Here is a 25,072-nt window from a genome sequence, read left to right as displayed (position 1 = left end):
AAGTCAACCCAGTGGCACTATGAGGATTTATAGTGTCAGCCATTCCTGGCGTGTTGCATTGTGGAGCTAAAAGTTTTGTGTAAACACTGTTTTATGGGCTTAAATCCTCAGCACACCTAGAGCTGTGGGCTAAAATACCAGAATTGGCCGTAGGTTTTACACATGAGATGGACTGAGAGGATCTGGTTCCAAGAATGCACTCTTCTTAATACTAAAATGTACTCCATAACGTATATGAACTTTACAAAAAACATGTAAACATGCGACAGAGGAGTATCCTCATCCCTTGGGTACCAACGTGAGCAATCTGGAAAGCTGCTTCCCAAAGGATATGGGTTGTTGCCCCTTAGCACAGTGCTAAGTCGTCCCCCCTGGCCTACTTCTTTTGATACCAAACTATAAGGTGGTTCTCAGGCCGGACACCTCCTTTGCACCCCCTTTTCATTTGACCCAAGATATGGTTCTCCCCGTTTTTACCCTCTCCATCTTCACAGCAAGAGAGCCTGTGGCACAAACTAAATCTCAGTGGGGCTCTTTCTGTTTACCTAAATAGAACAGATGCTCTATTTGTTATGTTTACTCTTTCGGGTAAAGGCCATAAACCCTGTACTTTTTCGTTCCGTTGGTGGATAAAAACCACTATCTCACTTACCTGAGGGTTCCTTTACCTTCTTCAGCTCAAGGCAGTTCCACCAGGGGTATTTCCTCAACTTGGGCAGCTTTCAAGGGTGCTTCATTGAGGGACTTGCCCCATTCCTTTCATTTCCCACTAGAGACTCCGAGTGGGGAATGGGAGACAATATCTAATATTCTTTTGGGTAAGTTGTTGTAATCAGAAGTCACATGAATACTTTAGTGCTGCCTAATAAATATCACTGGGTGTTGCATTAACTGTGTGTATATATATGTTAATTTTTTTTCTAAAGCAGTTTTATCCAGCCGGGGTACATGGTCGGTGAAATACTAGGATTGCAAATTGCATTTAGATAGCGCTTACTACTCCTGATGAGGCATTGAAGCACTTTATGACGAGTACTCTGGAACCCAAAATTAGAGTTAAATAGTTAGTACATTAGTATATATGTTTTCTTTTTTCGCTGTGGATTAGTTGTGCTAAGTTTGTTGAGTTTGTGTTCTTGAGTTCTTATGTGTTTATTAGTGCTTTGAGTAGGGATAGAATGGTTGCTAAGGAAGACAGATGATGAGGTAATACTCAGATTACTTATCGGTAATGCTTACCCAGGGCTCGAGTCGGGGTACCACACGGGTGGACGGCGTCCCCCCACTTATTTTACCAGGTTTTAACGGGTGGATGCCGTCCCCCCTGCCCAAAAGCTGGACTTCACTCTTTGGCCTCTCTGGAGCGAGATCAGAGCTTATTCAGAACGTCTGTCTACCTGCATTCACTGCGGGGGGATTAAACGCAGCCTCCGCGAGGTAGGGTGCAGACCACCTTTCATCTAAAGGCATATGAATACCCATGAGATTCCTGTTGTGACGTCACTTCCGGTGACAGCGTCCCCCCCACTTCTCGTCACTTCCGGTGACAGCGTCCCCCCACTTCTTTTTTTAGGACTTGTGCCCTGTGCTTACCTGACTTACTGGTAAGCTTCATTACTCTGAGTCATTGTCTTCATCGTCCAGTGGATCACAAGCTATTCGTTGGAGACGCTTGGGTTAGACAAGCCAGTGTACACAACTTTAATACTCTGAAGTACAGACCTATGCGTGGGAGAGCTGCGTGTGAGAAAATACACAAAACTGTGGAAACGAGAGAGGCTGGAATAAGTGTAACAAATTGATCCTGTCATGATGTTCAATGGCAGTAGTGAAGCAAAGTTTCTGCTGTTCATTTCAATGTGGCGTAAAGTGCTTTAATGCCCTGTGACGTAGTGAGCACTATATAAAGGCAATTACAATACAATATAATGTTTTTAAAGCGCCATGAGCTACAGAGGAGACACAGTCATATAACAGAAATGATGACATCTAAGGTCTATTAACTGGGTGACACAATTCAGCAGTAGCCTGAAGGGAGGACACACACTCATACAGACCTCAGGAGCGAGAACAATGAGTGTGCTCTAAGAGACCCAGCGTAGCTGGCAGCTGACTCACAGGAGTCACTTTCAGCAGATATTGTTTTGCCAATAGCACTAAGCATCCTTGGACTTGTAGTTTCACTTTACAAGCCACAGCATGCTTCGTGATGTTGGTCCAACTGCTGGAGCCCATCGAGGGGGGATTCTGTCCGACTATTGGTGCAAGGAATGCTGCTAGTGCCCAAGAGGAGTGAATGCTGCCACATCCTGAAAGAAGGGCAATGCCCAGCAGACTTGGAGACAAGTGGGAGGGCTGCAGGGCCATGGTGGGGGTGAGTGCGGTGAAGAGTGTGAAAGGAGGCAACGCTGACACATCCTGGAGGGCGTACTACAGTAGTGCATGCATTGGGAGGAAGTGCTGGTGCAGGGGACCTTTGCAACTAGACAGGGGGTGCAGCTGCATGATTAAATGTGTATCAGCTGCCTGTATAGATGAGCTGCTGAGGTGAAAATGTGTGCAATTATGTTAAGAGCCATGGCCTTCTCACTAAAAGGCCTATTGCTTTATCTGTTTTCAGCTTTGTAGGCCTTGGCCAACATAATTGTTAAATAGGTCTTCACCTTTAAATGTCATGTAAAATAGTCTGGCCTAGACATCTGTACAAACCAGAGCAAGAAGCACTTCATCAGACCTTTGTTATGCACATATGATGGAAGTCATGTCTGCAAGGTTCAATGACAATTTCATAACCTGCAAGAAATTGAACCTTTCTTCAGATCCATGCCCCGATTTGAAATATACTACATCCATTGTCCAATCTTTGTTTAAGATCCTTTGACCTGTGTCACACTTGGGACATCATGGAAAGAAGCAATACCTTTGTTGACGAGGAAGGTCGTCTACAGAAGTGTTCTTCTTACAACACTAGCCATAGGCATTTTTTTTTGGATCAAAGGAAGTCTAACTGGCCACTGTACAGGACTGTGCATAAGCACTCTCTCCCAATAGTGCTGGTTTGACTGTTAAAACCTCATTTCTTCTGCATAGAAATGTCAAATAGAGCGATTTCTTTGAAAGAACCAAATGCATTGCAGACACAATAAAGAATCAGGCTTGGACAAGTTCAAAGCACAAGAAGTATTGCAATCTCCTGCCTTAGGTCTTAGAACATGACCCACCCTATTTTCCATGTTTTTTGTCAGAGGGTTCCTAGCTTTATGTGGAGGAATGTTTTGGAATGCTGGAAAACCAACGTCCACACCAAATACTATAATAGAGTTTCTCAAATCCTCTGCCACAGCTACCACAATCATGGGCAAGAAGATGAAGGCAGTCTTGGTTAACATTATTGAGTGATACTATCAACTGTTTTACGCCACTGAGACGAGTAGGAAGTGTAAGTCTTGCTACTCAAGCTTCTCTCCAAACCCTAGGATTTGGATTAAAAAAGTTTGGCCATATTTAACAGCGGCTGATCTACTACTTAATTAAGAACTTAGACAGTAAGACGAATACCAAAGAGACCAAGAGGTGAAGGGGTAAAATTAAATGCAGCAATAAATATAGGAATATGTATTGGTGTCGGGAATTGGAAAGTAGCGCTTTCTGATAGCAGCAATGTTTAGGCTTCATTTTTTATCAGGTAGCAATCAACCAGGCATTGAGTCACAGAGATAATGTTCCTTGTTCCAATTTATGGATCAACCTTGTCTTTGAGGGCTCCTACATTATTTGGGGCTAATGAAGACAGTATGGTCCCTAAAATCGTACAGATCTGTTTGTGAGGGCCATCTGACTGACTGTTCTTGTTGTCTCTTTTTAGGTGGCGTCATTTTATATGTGGGCTCAACGGCCTGTTCCTCCCCGTCCCCCGACAGCCCAACCAATGGGTACCTCGTGCCCTCTCCTGGCTCGCTGCCCTCCTCGCCTGAAGAGATGACACTGATGGAGATCGGCGCAGTGAAGCCACAGGAGGCTGCCACCCCACCTTCGCCTAAAGCTGGATTTCAGTTTTCAGATGGCGTGACGAGGTATCCAATCAAGGGACAAGCGTCCTCTACCCCTGGTCGTCTGACAGGCAACAAGCACAATGCAATCAGTGGCAGCTTTACTAGTAAGTGACGTTCTTGTGCTACTGTCTGTGAGACTAACAGGTCACTGACGGGCCATCTGAATCTCCGACATGGGCCATGTGACTCTGCTTGTCATTCTTTATTAACATGGAGCAAGTAAAAAAATGCTCTGGCAGCAGTGTTGGGGTAGCCTGGATTGAGGTTAAGTTTATAGCAACTAAAAGCAATTGCAATATTATTTCTGCTATTGTAATCAATAGTCTATAATTCTGTTACTATGCATTAAAACCCAGATGTACAATCAATATGTAATAATACCTTTAAAATGTAAAAATTGAACAACAAACCCCATTGGAGAATAGTTGGAAATCTGCTCCTCTGCTGTTAGTCCAATGTATGGATAAGATTTCTGACTTTTTAATGGTTCATAAAGCAATCTAGGACTAATTGTATGTTTGTGGTATTTGTATTAGGCGAACCTAGCCAAAAGGCAATAGAGTACTTTGTAGGGTCAACAAGTGATTTTAGAGGTAGCTGGTTTGTTGAATGTTATTACAGTATGATATAGTGTGCTTCAAAGAGGTGTGCCTTCAACTCTTTCCTGAATTGGAGCAGAAAAAGGCCAGGTCACCTTATTTTTTTTTACACCTCTTTGTCTCCAATCTGATGGTGACCTCGTTGTGGGTGTGCGGCAAGCCCCCAGGGAGATTGTGAGCTTGTCAGGCAGATATGCAGAGCAGCGACGGCCCGTATAGGGCGTGTTACCAGGGCGGTGACGTGGGGCAGAGAAGGGGCAGGGTGGGGGGTTGCAAAATGCGGCATACGGCCGATTGCAGGTAAGTTACGAAAAAAGTAAAGAAAACGAATTTCGTTGCGCGCGCAGCATCGCATTTGGCATTTCTTAAGAGACTGTATGAGAGGTCGTGAGGCATCTAGGATGCCCTTAAGGGAGGCTAGAATGGTGTCTGGGGGGCCTTGGAGCAGGATGGTTCCATCATCTCGATGCAAGAGTACAGATCCTTTCTGAAATTGCTTTTAGGAGGATTAGTTTTACTTTCTTCAGTAGAGAGAGTGTTGATATCAGGCTTTCTTTGTTTGGCAATGGGATCTTTGAAAGGTTTTTACCCTGGGTGAATCCAAGTGACTTGATATTGGGTGAAAGTTGGTGTTCAAAGCCATCATGGTTCTTGTCTATGAGTCAGCTTTGTACTATTTCTTGCTTGTTTTCTTGGCAAATACCAGGAATTGTGTTTTGGTGGGACTGACCTTAAGGTAGGTGCTGGACATCCAGGTCAGGTTGAGGCGTATGCAAAAACAACAGTTGATGGACAGAATGCAGAACAATGTCATACATTCACCCCAGTACAGAGATCTGGGCCTAAATCCATCTGTTTTTTGCTCACCATGCCCTTCCAGTTTGAACCCAGCCATATGCAAATCAGTCTTTACCCTGTGCCTCATGGGAACAGTCCAGCCCGAACTGCCAAGCCAGGTCCTCCCTGAACTGGAACCAAGCATCCTAGGACCGGTTTCGGGGTTTCACCCCTCTTCAGCCAGGATAGCTTGATTCCAGTGGCATGGAGAGCACGGGACTCACGTCTGAGGATGAGGCGTAGACAGCGTTTAAAGCATTGGATGTCTGGAATGGAGGAGATTTTCAAGAAGAGTTGCATATATTGGTAAATTATGATGCTGTTATCAGTGAGTAGAGGAGGCCAAAGGGGCTCTATCAAGAGGTAAAAGACGACAGGGACAGTATGGACCCCAGGTGTACTCTGCCACTGATTTTCTTGGACCAAATGGTGTGCATAAGAATGAACTGATGTCAGTTGGAAACGTTGGAGGAGAACCATTGAAGGATGTTACCAATGACTCTCATTTGTGACTTCAAGATACGGATCAGCAGGGGATGGCTGATGGTGTCAGCTGAGAGGTCGAGCAATACTGGGAGTCAGGGTTCCTCTTCATTTGTGGTCAAGAGGGTGTCATCTTCGAAATACTTATAGAAATGAAGTCATTAATGTCCAGGAATACTTAGATGTTCAAAAGTTACGTAAGCGGAATATCCAGTAAGAAATGTCTGCAGCTGAAAATTATGCAAAAAACTCTTGTTAGCAAGCATATCTCATTCCTAGGATGAAAAGTAGGTTTAGCCTTGAAGAATTTTTCTCCTCTGCACCTTGTTTAGGGTTATTCCCTCTCTTCCCTACCATAGAAAGGTACCAGTTTGTGTCGCTGGTGTCAAACTTGCTTGATTTTACAGGGTGGGGATATGCCTTTAACAGGTTACTTACGGGGTTGTTGGTGTTCACTTTGGTAGAACGCCGCACTAATACGCCCACAATCCAGTCTCTTGCCCAAAAATTGTGCCTGCAGCAGTCCTGTAAATAAGAACATTGGATTCCTTAAATCAGGATGTGGCTTAGACGTTTGAAAGGTGCTTTTTTGTAAATAAAGTCCGTAAATTAGGGCCGACTAGCAGCCTTAAAACCTGATAGCCTATGTGTACATTGAAATGACCTATTGACGTGTAAGTAGGAGCTCTCTCTACCATGAATAGAAGGAATGTTGACATGAACTCGCGGTGAAAACTAGAGTATGAATGGAACAGGAAAGGTTGAGTCTCCCTAACTGGCTTTCGAAACGGCGAACACAAGGAGAAAACATGAATCCAAGGCACTCAAGGACAGACTAAAGTTTAGAACCGGACAGGATGTTTTTTATCATTTCTGCAAAAATACTTCTTTAGGGCATGTTCAGCTCCAAGTGGAAGAGCCGGGGCAATTCTTTACATTTCTGCTGCACTGCCCATTACACGGATACGGTTTTGTAATTCTGTGCTGGAAGGAGAATGCAGACTTCTGCAGCACATTCCGTTTAAAACAATTCTGCAGTCTTTACAGAGTTCCAAGGAAATTTGCACACTGGGTTGCACAATGTCACCTGGCCCCAAAAATCCTATTATGTGCAGTCTACAAACATTAGTTTCATCTGTATGTGCTCAGTGCATTGCGGGTGGATGAATTTCATGTTTAAAAGAATTCGCACAATGAAATATCTACCATGGAAGTTTTATTTCGCTCATATAAAAATAAAGTGTTATAAAAAACTTTGAAGTAAGAATGACGTTCTGCTGGTCTCCATCTGTGGGCGGTATTCACCAGCAAATAGTCACTGACGTTTGTTCGATTTCATGGGATGTGAAACAAATTCGAAGGTCCTACACTCCAGCAGGATGACGATTTGAAATGCTGGTGTACACATATTTTGAAATTGTGAAAAGGGGGGCTGGTCATTAGCCATATATTGCTCACACTAGATGAATTTGGTTGTTGCTGATGTACAGTCTTGATTAAAAATGCTTGGGAAGCCTTAAGGACCAAGGAGGGAACCCGAGAGAGAACCTGGCAGACAGAAAGGTGCGGGCAAGTGGGGAGGAGCAAAAGGACATTGCTGGCCTCTGAGAGGGGATCTTATTGTCCTAGACTCATAGAGGGAGGTGCAGGGCTTTGGGGACACCACTAAGCACTGAAATCTACTGAGTGAAAGGAGAGCAGTGAGAATTTGGTTTGGGGTTAACTTTGGCTAGTAGAGTCGAATAATGATCTCCTGAACAGTAGGCTGTTGCTTTGAAAATTTCGTGGTTATCCTCGCGTTTGAGGTATTTTAAAAGATTGACCGTGTAAGAGTGGCTTGTAGTTGTGCATCTGGATGAGGGTATGGCTCTGCTGTCATGTTCCTGTAATAATGATGTCCTGTCTTCCTTTTCAGAGGCTGGTGGGATGGTCTTACTATGCAAGGTCTGTGGTGACATCGCATCGGGCTTCCATTACGGGGTGCATGCCTGTGAAGGCTGCAAGGTGAGTGATAGTCTTGAGTGGACGTACTGGGTGACCAAGGATTTCTCCAAGTTTGGTGGCAGGGGTATAGAGACTGATGAAGGGGTCCTTTCCATTAAAGAGGCAGAACTGGGAATGATGGGAGTAACCATGTAGGGCTTTCAGTTTACAAGATGAATGTGTGAATATCAGCCACATGTGCTGAGAGGGTCCTGCACCCACTAGGCAGCATATGCAATGTTAACAGAAACCAGGATATGCGGAGCAGGGGATGGGTGGTTTAAATGTATTGCTGTCTGTACTAGATAGTGTGTAATGTACAGCGGAGTCTTTGCAAATTTGCGTCATTCACATTTTTAGTTTGAGGCAATCTGAGTTAACATGATTTGATTAGAATCACACACTTGTTTGGTAAAGTCAAAAGTAGTGATTAGGAGCCAGGTCTCCAGGTCTATGTCAGCAGCTTTGTCTCTAGACATGTCGTTGCTGTGCTTGTGTGCAGTCCGTGCATCTGGGCCCCAGTTCAGATGCCCATCCCTCTGCAGGAATGAAGTCATCCTGGGATACTCATATGACTCGTAAGGTCATGTGGGCAGTGCTTATTGGGTGGCAGTTGTCATGGGGTTCTCGTTCAATGTATGTGTCTCTGCGAGAAGTACTTCTGTGATAAGAGTTATCCTGGGGTTTTATGGGGCTCTGGTGGTTGTGCGACCAATGCTTGCAGTTATCCTGGGGTTTTATTCTGCTCTGAGGGTGGTGCGGCCAATGCTTGCAGTTATCCTGGGGTTTTATGCTTCTCTGGTGGTGGTGCGGCCAATGCTTGCTGTTATCCTGGGGTTTCATGCTTCTCTGGTGGTGGTGCGGCCAATGCTTGCAGTTATCCTGGGGTTTTATGCTTCTCTGGTGGTGGTGCGGCCAATGCTTTCTGTTATCCTGGGGTTTCATGCTGCTCTGGTGGTGGTGCGGCCATTGCTTGCAGTCATCCTGGGGTTTCATGCTGCTCTGGTGGTTGGGCATCCAATGCTTTCAGTTATCCTGGGGTTTCATGCTTCTCTGGTGGTGGTGCGGCCAATTCTTGCAGTTATCCTGAGGTTGCTGTCCCTCTTATGGCTGTGTTGGCAGTGCCTGCTGGTCTCCAGTGATGACGGGGATCTGATCCCCGTCTTATTGCTTTAAGGGGCAAGGTTTTTGTGCACAGTTGAATTTGGGCTCCAATCCCCATCCTCTGATGCCATGTGGACAATTCATGTTTGGATGTGGTGGTATAGGGATGGGTTTTGGATTACAGTTGTCCCGGGATTCCTTTCCTCCAGTGGCTCTGCTTGGGCACTGCTTGCTGGTCTGCAGTTATCCTGTGTGTGCACTCACCTCCAGTGACTTTGTGATGGCAGTGCAGTGCCTCCTGTGCTGGGCTATAGGGATGATGATCACTTTGCTGTGAGCTACCAGTGCAAACCTCTTTCTACCTCTTAAACTCCATAGGGCTTCTTTCGACGTAGCATCCAACAGAACATTCATTACAAGACGTGTGTGAAAAATGAGAACTGCATGATCATGCGCATGAACCGCAATCGCTGCCAGCACTGCCGCTTCAAGAAATGCCTGGCCGTTGGAATGTCCCGCGATGGTAAGTTGTAATACCAGGATGTGCCTTTGTAACGAGGCTTAGAGGAATGACTACCCGGGGACTAGGGACATACGACACAGACAGGCCATGGTAAGCAGGACTTCCTCGGGGTCTGCTAGAGCACCGAGCCACCTAGTCCTGCACTGATGGGACTGTAAACCTCCTCTGGAAATGTAAACATGGCATCTGGTGGGCCATGCTGGCAGGCGCCCACAAACCTCTTCTGGAACAAGTGTGCATGATCTACGTCACACAAAACTCCTCATCTCTGAGGCGCCTGCAGAGAGGGAAGCTGCAGTTCTGGACAGAGCAGTCACGCCACAGGGCCCCGGGCTGTCTTCTGTGCAGAGAACTAAATCAAGACCAGATTGTTAGCCAGAGGGTCCAATTAAATCGACACCATGTGCTAAGTAATAGATCCGGCTTGACTAGGTGGGATCGTGGTTGGAAAGTGTCGTGTTGAGTTTAGCTTATAGGCGCATATAAATAGGATATGCCCTCATGGTCAGGTTATTTTCACGGTATTCTACAGGATTTTTTTTGTTAACTAATGGATGAAAATGTCTCTTTAATGGACAGGGTGTGTATGTGTTAAAGTTAATAATTGCGTGAGTTGTGTATTGTATCGCAAGGATACATTGTTTACATAATTTGAATCAAATATGAGTAAGCTTCTACTAATAACGAGATACTGAGCACTAGCCTTATATGCACTACTATACTCGCTTGTCAGACCACCTCCACTCTTCTCCAGATGCATGGCCAGGGACAAAGGGTTTCAGGTGGTGGGAAAGTCCTCAAATGACATGGTGGCTCTCCTTGTTCTGATGCTGCTCCATGGAAACCCTCGGAAGTTAAATGAATGCTGGAAATGATTCATTAAAATAAACACACCGAACCCAGGAGCACATTTCTAATGGTTTTGATAAGTGTGCGCGGGCTCCACCTAAGCCTTACTTTGGACGCTAGTGGTTTCAGGGGTAGAACACCAGCAGCTGCATAAGGAGTATGGATCAATGCTGCGAGAGCACCATGCAGTGTTTCAGCGGAAGTGGAAGAGAATGGTGCAGAATGGAAGGTGATGTAGTGTGGAAGGTGGTGCAGAGTGAAAGGTGGTGCACCGTGGAAGGTGGTGCATAGTGGGAGGTGGCGCACAGTGGAAGGTGGCGCAGAATGGAAGGTGGTGTAGTGTGGAAGGTGGTGCAGAGTGAAAGGTGGCAGACAGTGGAAGGTGGTGCATAGTGGAAGGTGGCGCACAGTGGAAGGTGGTGCACAAATAAAAGGTGGTGCACAGTTAAAGGTGGTGGACATGGTGCACAGTGGAAGGTGGTGCACAGTGAAAGGTGGTGCATAGTGGAAGGTGGCGCACAGTGGAAGGTGGTGCACAAATAAAAGGTGGTGCACAGTTAAAGGTGGTGCACATGGTGCACAGTGAAAGGTGGTGCATAGTGGAAGGTGGCACACAGTGGAAGGTGGTGCACAAATAAAAGGTGGTGCACAGTTAAAGGTGGTGCACATGGTGCACAGTGAAAGGTGATGCACAGTGGAAGGTGATGCACAGTGGAAGGTGGTGTACAGTGGAAGGTGGTGTACAGTCAAAGGTGGTGCACAGTTAAAAGGTGGTTCATATGGTGCACAGTGGGAGGTTGTGCACAGTGAAAGGTGGTGCACAGTAGAAGGTTATGCACAGTGGAAGGTGGTGCCCAGTGAAAGCTGACGCACAGTAGAGGGTGATGCACAGTGGAAGGTGGTGTGCAGTGAAAGGTGGTGTACGGTGGAAGGTGGTGCACAGTAAAAGGTGGTGCACAGTGGAAGGTGATGCACAGTGGAAGGTGGTGCTCAGTGGATGGTGGTGCACAGTGAAAGGTGGTGCAGCAGCAGGAGGCGGGTCTGGAGGAAGTGAAGTAGTTCAGTTCGTATAGACAAAGCAGATGCAACACCAGCAGGGCCTGGTTTCAGAGCAGGTACCATGAGCTCAAGAACATTTTGCCTAGTCCCTCCCTACAGCACACGCACACCTGTGCACACTTTCACCACATTCTAGATGTATCTACTGTGGTTGAGAGCATTTTCTAAGTGACTTTAAGCCTTGCGTGTGCTCCCACACACGCATGAATGCCCCTGACACCCACTCACGCACACTCTCCTGCAGCTATGACTTTTGTGCTCTCACACACATGAGCTATATACCCTCAAGGGCGTCTGACCTTGAAACAGAACCACGTCACTGGTCCACAGGCAGACAGACGGAGCCTGCAAAACCAGACAGACTTGAGCCAGGAAAATGCGCGCAAAAAAAGCTCACTTACAGTGACCACATCCGCTGTCACCCTCTCTCGGCCATTGCCTTTTTAAATAACTTAATATCTTCTCTTACAGTAGCCATCGTGCGACATGCAGCCGCAAGTCGGCTCCTTCGCGCGCCGGACACGGCCCTCCCACTTCATTCATCTACCTTCGCTGTCATACGGGGTTTCCTGTCCCAGACGGCATGGGCGGTTTGTGGGTTATCAGCTCCGGGCCGCCGGATGGAGTAACTTTCAGTAACACTTGCTGGCTTGCGGCCGCATCTGTCAAAGTCTACAACCCCTTCCTTCCTGCGTCATCAGACAGAGCAGATGTCAGGGCAGCGGGGCTCGGCACGGTGTGTGGGGCCCCCCTGGAGGGCGGAAGAGCATATTGACCAGAGGAAACCCATGCAAACTTGCCTAATAAATGAGAGTAGGTCGTTAAGATCTTAAGAAAGACTGCTGGCAAACACCCTGGTGCTCACCAGCACCCTCAAGTTTCTCCTCATCAGATACAATTACCTTACAATCTCACTTTTATAAAGGGTTTCTCAAACTCATTTAATACACACAAAGAAGGGGGAGAGGTTGCATTCCTACCCGACCCCCCCAATCAAAATATAACTCACACAACAGAGAGGTAGGAATGTGTACTATGGGGTTAGTAGTGGCATGTGCTCACTCACAAATTGTGACATGCTTCATCATCGGCAGGGCCCATTTAAGACAAATCATCCACAGTTTACAGAGTTTAAAGCTTCACCTTGGAATGAGGAGCCTCAGAAACATTCGTAAACTTGCTGACGACTGGTCATTTTCTGTATTTACACTGGTCTAAGTCCATTCTCTCCTTCTAGGCTGAGGAGCCGCGTGAAAACGTATACTGAAAGCAAAGTGGACAAAAACATCTACTTAAAACCATACAATACCACATTCTTGGCTGTACATAATTATTTTTCTATGGCATTTGCAGGTATGTACCAGATAGAGGGTTTAGGTGCAGGGTGACATTTTTAAAGAGAGACATCTTTGTGTGGCACACATTTTGGCGGGCTTTCATTTTTAAATGTTTTGAATTCAGTTTTTTTCACTCAATGTTTTCACATTTCACAGAAGCTTTGACTCGTATGTTGTGCCTTCATTTTTTGCTACACTTAAAGAGCGTAAAGAAGGCGGAGTCCGCTTGACACTTCAAATAATGATTGACCTCAGTTTCTGCGATCAGACGTATTTATTTCCAGTGTTTGAAGTATAGACGTATTTAGCTTTCTGATAAAGGATTTCCTCTCTGAAACTGTGCACTGAAGCTCTGGCCAGCACCACATTGTGGTCGGGTTGACTGTGTGTGGCTTAATTGATCGGTTATTAGTCATAACCGTTTTTTAAAAGTTATTTTCAGTTTTGGGCAAACACTATAGAAAGGCATTCAGATAATATCGCCTGGGATCAATAGTTCATACATATTGTATATCACAGGTTGAGTTTCAGAATTTGTTAATCCTGCATGCACAGTGCATCTCCACAATAAATGATCTTGTAGTATTCACAATACATTCCCCTCGCGTGACAGCCCGCTTTAACCCATTCCAATTTGTGATTCACTTGGAGATTAGTCCATCTTGTTCATTACTCTCTCAACATGTTCAGTAGACCCAGCTGTCTCTTGCTCTAGATGTACTCGCAGTAATGTAGCATATATCTCTAAATGCGTGTTACATTGTATTATATCTTGTAGGTAGTCATCAGACCTAGGGGCAGGGGGCGCCTCTAACCCAAGCCATGGCCACTATGCATTTCCCCAACATGAATGCCATTGCGGAATATTTCCTGCTCCCCTTTTCAGGATATTCATCGGCAGCTTAGTAGCATTAAAAACAAGCATTGGCAAAGCCAATAGGGCTTGCCAATGCTGGAGTTATTGCTGTTGTCAATGTCTTTTAGCCATGTATACACACATTTTCGTATCAAATACACACTTTTCAATTTTGGTATACTTATAGTAATTCAACCAAACAAAAGCTTCTAATTGAGTAGGCTGGACTGAATACCCGAATGCACCTAACTATAGGCCCTAAACAAAAGGACCTAACTATAATGTCACTTTAACCTTTGTTTTTTTTCGGCGAACATAATAATATTATATATATAAATATAATATTGGGATGTTTTTGGGAAGCATGAGGCTGACAAGACAGCTAAAGTTACTGGGTCATACCTAAAAAGAACACAAAATGATTCCTACATAGGAACTAAAATTAAGAAACTATGCCTAAAATAAAGTGTCAAGAATCGTATATGGTTTAAATGCAGGCACTTACAATAAAGCGTATCACTTCTTTAGCTCCCAGAGGAATTAAAGTCAAAAGAATGTGTTTTTAATATGAGTCCTATCATATGTATATTTGTTCCAACGTATTGAATATATTTATGAGCAAACAAATTCTAGCAGAAACCCATGACATAGTAACGAGGGGGGGGGGGGCAGTCGATAGAAGGGAGGAGAATAGATGCATGGACCAGTGGTAGAGCTCATTGATGATAAATGGGACCAGGCAATGACAGTATATGAACATTATTTATGTGGTGCCCGTTCAAGCTACTTTTTCATTACCCAGGCTTACAATTTAAGAGAGCCAGAGATTAAATAATTTGCCCAGAATCACACGTTTGGTCATCTGCCAAAGTTGTGGCTTGAGCCTAGATGTCTCACCTATGAGACATACGTGGCTATATCTGAAACCTTGGACAGGTAACCATTTTATGATGTCCTGCAGCTAATTAAGCAACTTTCTGCAACGTTTATATAATCCAGTTGTTATATTCTATGCTTGCTAGAAATTCCATGCAAACCATATTTTACTACCTGCGGACTTAACCACCTTGGAAAACAAGAAGTAGAAGAAATTGACAAAAAAAATGCAACATATTGATTTTCATGGCCAGGCACCTACTTTTTATCCAGCACAACAGCATTTGGCTACACTCCTCCATTTGATTAACAGAATATTCTGTAAAACACATTTATAGTCTTTAATTATAAACCCTAAAAGGCACATATGCCTCAGTAGTTTGAATAGCAGTCATTTTGCCACTAACGCAACAAGCAGATAGGCAGCAAACGATAATATGGACTTGACCTGACTATGAAAACGTGCTCAACAACGACTTGTTATTGCAGTCTATCCTTCAACTGAGTTGCGTGTATCATACACATCCTCAGTTGTCCAAGGGACCGGGTCCTTTTATAAGCACAAAGGAACACTTGCCAAAGTACACGCACTAGATGCATTTTTTTCTGCATCTGCACTATAAACATTCCAGGCATTGTAGAGCATTACAAACAAACCTAGCCTTGTACAATTACCAGAGACGCACATGGGACATCACCTGGACCAGGCACACCCTGAGCTGCAGAAGGAAAAAGAGAAACACATGGCACTGAACGTCCATAACAGAATCAACCAGCACTGCACGAGCAGCAGAAAAAACACCTTAAACTGCATGAGCACACAAGTTGGATATCCCTGCAAATGTCCAATGTGCAGCAAATACAAAACTTGTGTAACTGGTTGTACAAATGCACAACTTACACACCGTATGCAGCTAAAACACAACTCATGGGCAGAACCGGATAGTGACCACTTGTGATAAAGCACTACACTCACAGTAGGCATGCACTTACCATTGCAAATAGCTGAAGAAGTGTACCAGTGCTGTTCAACACCACTCACATACTATTTAGAACTGCACCAAGCGCTGAACATGGACTACTTATTCTCCTTTTGCTACACACACAGAAGGCACTGCACACGCAACTGATACCCCTGCAGCTGCAAAAGCACCATAATGCACCAGGACTGCACATGCTTCACTCAGACACCAGATGCTAAATAAGTTCGACTCAGCACTGGGCACTGTACATGCTCCACTTCTATACCTAGAGCATTGAAACATCCAGACCAGCTCATTTATCTGAGGCGGCCCAAATAATTCAACAGGAATTGCACATGAGTGATAGTAAGTAGTTTTGCAAGAAGCACTGCATCAATATCACACACACCAGTGCTGCGGACACCAGTCATGTCCCTATATTTAAGACGTGTACCATTCATGGCCCCTGTGTTGCACATACACAAACTGTGCATATGCATCATTCATGCACAACTTGTGCTACAAGCTAATGCATATCTCTATGCGGAACATGCATCACACGTACCCAGTGCTACATGTGCAGCAGACAGCACAAGTATTACGCACACCCAGTGCTTGAGCTCTGCATGAAGCACCTAATCACGCAATTGTGCACACATAGTCATATTACACAAGCACTTTTTGTGCATCCGGTGCTGTACAATACTAAATGTCTCGAAATGAAAAGTGCTGTTGGCTACAAAGCCATGTGACTGTGTCCTAAGTGACCTGAGATCACTTGATAGCCAAGACACCCACTCCTGCAGAAGTCTTTGGGGATATCAATCATCTGGCAACATTTTTACGATATAAGGTTGAGAATTGCACATCTCACCTAGTTCACCGGTCAAAAAGGATTTACAGTGGTAGACAGCTGGTATTGCATGGAAAGGGGACTCTTAACAGTATTCTTGTGGAAAGAAGGACCAAAACTGATATGTATCCGTATGCATATTTGGGTCTGTGCGTGAAAGTAAATATAGCCTTGAAATTCATCCAAAATATACGTGGTGAATTGCTTCAAAAGCAGGGTGACTTTAATAATGACTCCTTCTGAAATCAACAAATGTGGAAAAAGCCGTCCCAGAGAATACTGGTCTTCGGTGACGTGTCACACACATTCAATACCACCGAAGTTGATAACTCAACAACTTCATTTTAAAGGAGGGTTGCCCAGTATTCTTAAGCGACACACTAATAGGATATTTATCTCCTCAGTTGCAGGTCTCCGGAAGTTGATAGTTGAAAATGTTCGTAAAAGACATTACAGTAATAGTCAGGAACTGTTAAAAAGTTAGCCACACCAACTGAAGTGAAAAACAACGAAATTTAGTTTTTCTAGGGATCGAATGAGTTATGACTAGAAGTTAACAACTCATTATTCTGTGTCGTCCTGAAATCCATCGTATTCATTTGAGCTGTGCGCAAAATAATTCACCTTTGTGTAGAAATATTAAACCACACAAACATACTTGGCTTTCTGCACGCATCTACTTTAAGACCTCATTGAACAAACCTAAACAATAAATATATTTTATTAGAAGGGGAGAGGAGATGGCCAAAGAATAGGGCAGTCGACCTCAAATCTAGGGAACCCGGTTCGAGTCTCGGCAAAGACGTGCAACAGCCTGTGATTCTGGGCAAATCACTTAATCTCCTCGTGCCTAACAATGAATGTGTCCTCGTGTAATGTAACTGGTGCTCGTGTAAAGCGCTCTGATACCTGATACCTTCAGGTCAAGTTCATGCTATATAAAATTCTGTAAAAATAAATAAATAATAAGTTGCATCCCTGAGATTTAGAACTTGTGGTGTCTCAGTCCTCTTTCTCCGTCTTACAAGTACATTCTCCTTCAGAAGATGAAAGGTGTTCTTCTGATCCAAGATCATTCTGTAACCCTCTGCATAAGCATCCTGTCATGGCACAAGCAACTTTCTTTCTTTTCCGAAATTTAAAAAGCCTCAGACAATTCAAGGGCCTAGGAGTGAGCCTAGATGAATGCGACAAGGAGTGCACAATTTGCTGTTTTGTGAGGTAGACGCTGGTCTTTGTATTACATGACTCAAATTGTAGTTTCCAGAGGAAGCCTGAATAAAAGATAGCCGTGTACTAAATGATTTACTTTCTACACACTACGACAGACCATTCTATGTGTTGTTAGCACTGCTGTGCTCACTCTTGTGAACTGAAAGCTTAAAGTGGGCGAAGGGGTATTACACAGTTTTAAATTACTTTCAGGTAGTACACAATGGCGTTGATTTAAAAAGTTAGTGTTAGAAAATACAAAAAACAGAAGTACAAACTTTTTGAATTGTGCATCGATTGTGGTTGATTAAAATAAGCATGCATATCTAAAAACCTTGCAGCATTCCAACGCTTTGCTGATTGATAAGAAATTCATACAGAGTTAGTTGCTTTATGTTGCATTGCAGTGCTTTGGCATTTACTTGAACTATCACCACTTAGGTGCGGACCCTTTCTGTGTATGTGAGTTTGCCTAAAGGAAGGGAGATTGTGAAAATGGGCTGACAGGGACATCCCTTTTGCTGGTAGGAGTGAGTGCGGTTTTGAATGGGTACAAGTCTGCGGCTTGGGCCTACAACTTGAGTTTAGGGCCTTCAACAACAAGTATAGTCCTCGGTAACAGACTATAAGGCTATATTGTGCGTTTCTTTGGTCTTAGCACTATTTTTCTCCATGCAACACCTTTTAACTCATAATTTTTCTTGCTTTCTGCAGCCGTGCGATTTGGGCGCATACCCAAGCGTGAAAAGCAGAGGCTCCTGGATGAGATGCAAAGTTACATGAGTAGCCTCAACGAGTCACCCATGGACCTAGACTTGGGACCTGACACCCCCCCAAGTCCTGACTCCCAGGCAGAGGAAGCAATTGGAGCAGTCTCTCGTGCCTACCGGGACATCTTTGTGACCAACCAGGACCACATAGGCAAATGCTGCAAGGCCGACAGCTACTCCTCACCCCAGCCTGTGGATCACCAGCTTAGCAACTGGCCAGGCTTTGAGACATACAACCAGGCTTCTCTTCGTCTCTCTGGCTATGTTTGCCCACAGGACTCGCCAGGTTTTGTAAATAATGGCCAACATGTTTTTGGCAAAGATGTCTATCACACACACCATGGGGGCTTCCACCAACGTTCTGGCTGCTATCCACCATTCGAGAGCCGTGCTGCAGAATCCACAAGTCAGAGATCTTGTTCCTGGAGACCACTCACCAACAAAGGCATTGTAAGTGGGAAATAGAGGAGATGCACTGAGACTTAATGTGTTTATCCACTGGGGATGAGTGTAATGCTAGACCTGCTTAGTTCATCTGTGGGTGCAGGGGAAGTCATTGGAGACATGCTCTGTTTATATGTGGGTGCAATGTATGTGTTCTGATACCTTTTGCGTTAGTCCAAGGTGATGCTAAATTTAAGATATTCCTTGTGCTCCAGGTACTGTCTTGTGGTAATCATAAAGTTTTGATGTTTTTGATTCGGACGTTCTTATTCTTTTAAAAAGATTAGCAAACCACATTAGGATAAGGAAATATATCCCCAATTCAAATCTCTAAAGGGAAGCATGTTTAATCTATACATCGCCCGATTAAAAGAGTAAAAATCATTCAATTTTCAAAATTCAGATATTGACTGACTTCCATTGACGGATTTCAAGTAAGCAATTGTTTTCTGTCTCGAGAATAAACAAGGTTCCATACTCAGATTCACGGAGGGAGCAGATTATTTTGACTTCATGCAAGTGGCAGGTTCAAGAACATTTTTAATTGGTCCATATCATGGAGTAAAGCACGTCACTCTTTCGGGACTTGGATGTGCTTCTATTGGCTGAAATGTTTGCTTGCAGTTGCATCTCTTTTGGTGGCTGGCTGCTGTGTTCAGGGATCCAGCAGCATAACAGCTGGCTGCAGCCTTGGCCTCCTGCAGGGCTGTGGGCCCCGCTCTGCCATTGGTTGTCAGTGCTGCTCGTGCTCTTGTGAAAGCCCCAGCATCTGCACCCAGTGCAGGGGCTCACTTTGCCTCTCTGCAGAGCAGCTACATGGCTCCTTGCAGTTTTGTTTTTTTGCAGTTCATTTGGGTCTTAACGCTGTTCTATGTTTGTTTCCTAGGCCTGCCCGTTGAACTCCAGTCCCTACTGCAGCAGCTCGAAGACCAGCCAGCAGATCTGGGAGGAATTTTCACAGTGCTTCACCCCCGCCGTCAAAGAGGTGGTGGAGTTTGCCAAGAGCATCCCGGGCTTCCAGACGCTGTGCCAGCAGGACCAGGTCATGCTGCTGAAAGCAGGCACATTCCAGGTAAGAGCGGAAGTAGACGCATTAATGTAGATGTCTCGGCGCGTCTGTCCTCTGAGTGCTCCCCTGTGTATGTGTGTGCTTCAGAGTATCCTCTGCGGCTGTTTCCAGACTGCAGACGCAGAGACAGGCATGGAACCTTGCTTGAGGGAGAAAGGATTTGAAAGCAGTGCTGTGCAGCATGGATCAAGCCCATGTTCTTATCCACTGTGAGACCCAGAGAATTTGAAATGAAAAACGCTCGCCTTTAAACGCTCAGTGGAGATAAAACACACATGCATCCGGCTAGGTGGCTACTGAGATGGCAGAAAAAGCTGCTAAATGCCTAGCAGTGTGATAACGAAGGCTTCCGAAAGCAATCGACGAAGAAGAAAGCTTGACGCTGCCCAGGCCAGAAAGCTTGTTATCTCTACACAGCATAGAATCGGTGTCTTTTTTTGCTCTTTTATTTTTTTCTTTACCTTTTTAATTCAGTATATAATGTATAGTCTCGCGAACACCCAAAGGCATTTTGTAAACAACTCTAGCTTTGGCAGCATCTAGACATCTAGCTAGGCCTGCCATTAGCACGTTGTATTATTGTCGCTCAGCAGGTCAGAGCAGGACTTTTCCAAGCTACACATCTCTGTGCTTGTGCATTGCACTGCATTGCAGTGTCACTTATATGTGCCGAAGCTCATTTGTGGGTGAGAACATGCTACTTCGCGGGAGTACTGTGGATTTAAAACTTTGTCTTGGAGCCTGTGTGGATAGTGTTCTGAATCCATGCATTAGCACTGGAGTTCTGCTCCTTTTTTGTCGCTGTGAATTTGAGGGGGAACAGTGTGAGGGATGTGACACGTAAGCATAACTTGTTGGTGCACCAGCCATGCCGTATGGCAGGGGAGTCTGCCCATGTGTGGTAAAGAACTATGGGGCATATCAGCAACAGACGGCGATAAATATCACAAAGCGCGCTTAGCGCTTTTATATTTATCGCCGCCTATCGCTGTAATTTATCGCCCGGATAACGCGTTATTAACAACGCGTTACTCCAGGGCGATACATTTTACATCAAAAGCGGCGTTATGTGGGAATATCGCTGTTAAACCAGTGATATTCCCACAGCGATAGAAAAAACATTGATGATAGGGAGATGTGGATTCAGCCACTGAATCCACCTCCCATGTCATAGATAGGGTAGTCATGAAAAATAGCAGACTTAAAATACCGGCGATAACAGCGGTAAAGGCTGTATTTTACATCGCTATGGGTGTCCAGGACCGTATTGTAAATATGGAGTAGGGCAGTTAGAGATCATTTTCCCTTAGTTTTTGCAGGGAACGCCTACTTTGCATCTCATTAGAGATGCAAAGCGAGGCGTGAACTAAACAGGAGCTGATTCAAGGAAACATGCGATAGCGTGTCCTTGTAAATAATGCGATATAATTATCGCCGCTTTTGGCCCAAAAACGGACGCTAAAGCGGCGATAATTACATCGCCAGCCCTTGTTGATATGCCCCTATTTGCGTTGTTGGTGTGAATTGTCTTCCTTTGTGCGTGTGAGAGGGGGAGACCTGTGCTCTGCTCTATGAAGTGTCTGAATGTGGGGCGTTAGATACCTAAGAGAGGGTCATCCTTTTGGTCACCACTCCCTTACTCCTTAGATATCGTTCCTGGCTCATCTAGGGAGCGGGAGTCCTTGAGTGGCCAATGGCGGAGCTTGCTGTGAGGTACATTACTGAACGTTATCCTCAGTCCAGGCCTCTGCAGTAAAGGAAGAAAGAAGCCGTCCCCTGCCACTGCCTTGTGTGATTCCATCATGCGGAGTTTTCTTTCCCTTCATGGGTGAAAGTCCATGATCTCGATAACATTTAAGAATTGGTATTATTTTTCTCCTAACTTTGGAGAGAAGTATTTTTATCAGTTAGACAATGAATGACCCCACCAATGGAAGTGTTTTTCTTGAAGTACCACTTGCTTCATTTGCTTGCTTAGTTCACTCTGCCTCTCTTTCAGTATTTTGCTTGTCAGTGTTTCTCTCTGTGCCCAGGTCTATATTTCTCGAACTGTACTTTGTTGCTGACATCTGTGTAAGTCTCGGTTTCTGTCAGCCTCTTTTTCTCAATGCTGCCCCAGTGTTTTCGTCTGGTATCGCAATCTCAAACACAATATGTTATTGTCTCTTTAAGTCATTCTTTCTGTTTATCCATGTACCTTGCACGCTTTCTTTCTGCGGCTTCTTCTCAAGGACTACCTGCCATCTGTCTTCCTGCATCGTTCTCTGTTCCTTCTCAACTCTCCAACCTTTTCATACCTCCTTCTTTTTTCCTCTGTCAGGTCTTTCTTTCTTTCTCCCAGACCCTTTTTCGCTCGCTGGTACCCTGTACTTTTCCCGAATTCTCCTTTTCTCAGTCTGTCTCTTACCTGCTGACGGTTATTTTATTTCATTTTCACAGTTCAATTTTCATTTTTTCCGTGACTCTGTGTCCTGTACGTTGGTAAATTTGTTCTCTATATCTGCCAATTACTCTCTCCCTGGTTTGTCTCATATGTCTCGCTGGTTGACCAGCAGTCTGTCCTTGGAGTTGTTTGTGCCAGTTCTTTCTGTCTGTCTTTTCAGAACCTACACTGTCTCTTTGACTCTTGTGTTACTTTATATGTGGAGTGATTTGGGATGGGTTAAAAAGAGCTTATCTGTAGCACTGGCAGTATTCAATGCTTGTGGGTGGGACGGCTGACAACTAATGAGTTGTGCACACTTTCTTTCCTCTTGCAGGTGCTGATGGTCCGCTTCTCTACACTTTTCAATGCCAAGGACAAGGCGGTTACCTTCTTGAGCGGGCAGTCATACTCAGTGGGCAGCTTGCGCTCTGTTGGGATGGGCTCGCTACTCGATTCCATGTCCGAGTTCAGTGAAAAGATGAGTTCGCTGGGTCTGGATGCCCAAGAGATGGCACTCTTCATGGCTGTGGTCCTCGTGTCTGCAGGTGGGTTCAGAGCAAGCCTTGTGCTTGGTAGTGGACTCCTCCCATCCCATTCATCAGATATATATATATATATATATATCACCTCCATTTATTCTTCGCTTGAAAGAATACAGTTCAGGACTCTCCACAGTGCTTAAATGCTATTTATTGCAGACAGACTAGCCTCCAACCGAAGCGTTTCGCCTTTACAGCTTTGTCACGTGACAAAGCTGTAAAGGCGAAACACGTCGGTTGGAGGCTATTCTGTCTGCAATAAATAGCATTTAAGCACTGTGGAGTGTCCTGAACAGTATTCTTTCAAGCGAAGAATAAATGGAGGTGATATAAAGGATTTCCGGGATCCGTGCATAACCGCCGCGTAGTTGAGCCCCGTACTACCAGACTTTGTGATTGAGATATATATGTGTATATATATATATATATATATATATATATATATATATATATATATATATATATATATATATATATATATACATATATATATATATATATATATATATATATATATATATATATATATATATATATATATATATATATATATATATATACACACACATTTACAAACCCAATGAACTGTCCTTCCTTAATACTGATGTCCATTGTTAGTGACTGATGGCACACAGTGTATCGGGTGTTCAGGGATGGCTTTAGGGTAGTGCCAGCGGTGCGGCTGCACTGGGCGCTGACCTGGAGGGGGGCACTGACCTCAGGGGGTGGTGCTGTGTTGAGCAATAACTTATGATTTAAAGGCACTTGCATCAGAGTTCCTTGTGCATCCAGTTTTCAGGCAGCAATAAATATGTCAAGATAACTCATGTGGTTAATGTTTCTGCTACAGAGAGAGATCTGAGTTTTGTCTAGTGGCAGTTTTACTCCCATAAAGGGTGGGCCAAAATAGATTGTTGCACCGGGCGCCACCAGCGCTAAAGCCGGCCCTGGGAGAGTTAAACCGTAGTACTCAAAATGCATCTAAAGAAAGCCTGGCTCTTCTCTCTTTGAAAAGTCTTGCTCGCTTTGTGTTAATCTAGTTTAGCATCATTTTACGGATAGTTGCGCGCTGTTGCCGGGTTACACAGCTAGTGTAGGATGCTCAATATATTTTCTCCTGCCCTTTGCTGGGGTTGGACTAGATTGTACTGAGCTTGCATTAACATATTTTCTCTCTCTCATTTATTTTTGCCAGATCGCTCAGGGATCTCCGACGTGGATGCAGTGGAGACTCTGCAAGAGACCCTCATAAGGGCCTTGAGGATGCTAGTGAACAAGAAGCATCCCAACGATTCCACACTCTTCCCAAAACTCTTACTTCGGCTTCCTGACCTCCGTACCCTCAACAACCAGCACTCTGAGAAACTGTTGGCCTTCCGCATTGACCCTTGAAGGGGGGCCGGCGGCTGCCCTCTGAGGTACAGGTTGTCGCAGTGTAGGAGTGAAGTCTGGGTGCCTGAGCATGGACTTTGATACGGGTTCCTGGCACAGCCTCCTTGAAGGAGGACAGGCTTCTAAACACAGGAATGCACAGATTGTGTTCGCTGAGCGCCTTCTGAGAAGGACCCAATGTGTGACAAAATCACTCATAGAAAATAGAAGCAAGCGAAGGTAGGACCAGCCTGCCCAGAAACTGGAGATGGACTGATAAAGGAACTTGGAATGCAACTGGTGTGCGCAGACACATGCTTGCGTGTTCACAGACGCACACCCAATGCCTGGATATGGTCTTTAGAATTTCATTTGTATATTTGCTGACTCGAGAAACTTTGTAAATAAAATTATCTAAGTATCTGATATCCCCAGAGTGCCTTCTTTTTCCAAAATATACAGGTTTTGATGTTGCATTCATCTGTGCACTTTATTACTATCCATACACAAATAACCATGGACTCTTTCCACGGTAGGGCACTAGAGGCTGTGTGGCCTGGAGGGAGAGCTGGCCTCCAATCACAACGTTTTAAACACAACTGAGCCACCCGAGAAACTATTTAAATCAATGCTACACCTCACATCAGCATATTTCTCAACATAGTAACTCTTTGTTACTATAGCATCTTTCAACTTTCATGATAGGCTTCACCATTCTCTCAGTTGACTGCCTTTAGCTCCGTTTCTGTGTAGGTCTGCATTTATCCATGAGCTAGGTCAAGCATCATAATCTTTAACATTCCAAGGTCTGGCATATATTTCTGGTGTAACTTGTGAGGCTCTGTAGGTGGAATCTCATAGTGCTCTTT

The 25,072-nt window shown here is 44.6% G+C and overlaps 1 protein-coding gene across 2 annotated transcripts in view; it reads left to right on the top strand.

The window, feature by feature from the left end:
- LOC146856496 (nuclear receptor subfamily 1 group D member 2-like) overlaps positions 1-24,631 on the top strand; it is a 50,923-nt gene extending 26,292 nt beyond the window's left edge. For both annotated transcript variants that reach the window (XM_085654662.1, XM_085654663.1), the window contains exons 2-8: positions 3,866-4,156; positions 7,887-7,975; positions 9,437-9,581; positions 18,300-18,805; positions 19,686-19,871; positions 22,628-22,838; positions 24,028-24,631. In XM_085654662.1, coding sequence (XP_085510788.1) covers positions 3,866-4,156; positions 7,887-7,975; positions 9,437-9,581; positions 18,300-18,805; positions 19,686-19,871; positions 22,628-22,838; positions 24,028-24,224 — 1,625 coding nt within the window. In that variant the 3' untranslated portion in view covers positions 24,225-24,631. The remainder of the gene's footprint in view (positions 1-3,865; positions 4,157-7,886; positions 7,976-9,436; positions 9,582-18,299; positions 18,806-19,685; positions 19,872-22,627; positions 22,839-24,027) is intronic.
- The last annotated feature ends 441 nt before the right edge of the window (positions 24,632-25,072 follow it).

Source organism: Triturus cristatus, chromosome 4_1, assembly GCF_964204655.1.
Source record: "Triturus cristatus chromosome 4_1, aTriCri1.1, whole genome shotgun sequence".
In the NCBI taxonomy this organism is placed as follows: domain Eukaryota; kingdom Metazoa; phylum Chordata; class Amphibia; order Caudata; family Salamandridae; genus Triturus; species Triturus cristatus.
The sequence above is the reverse complement of the archived record's forward strand: the minus strand, read 5'-3'. Positions and strand labels throughout refer to the sequence as shown.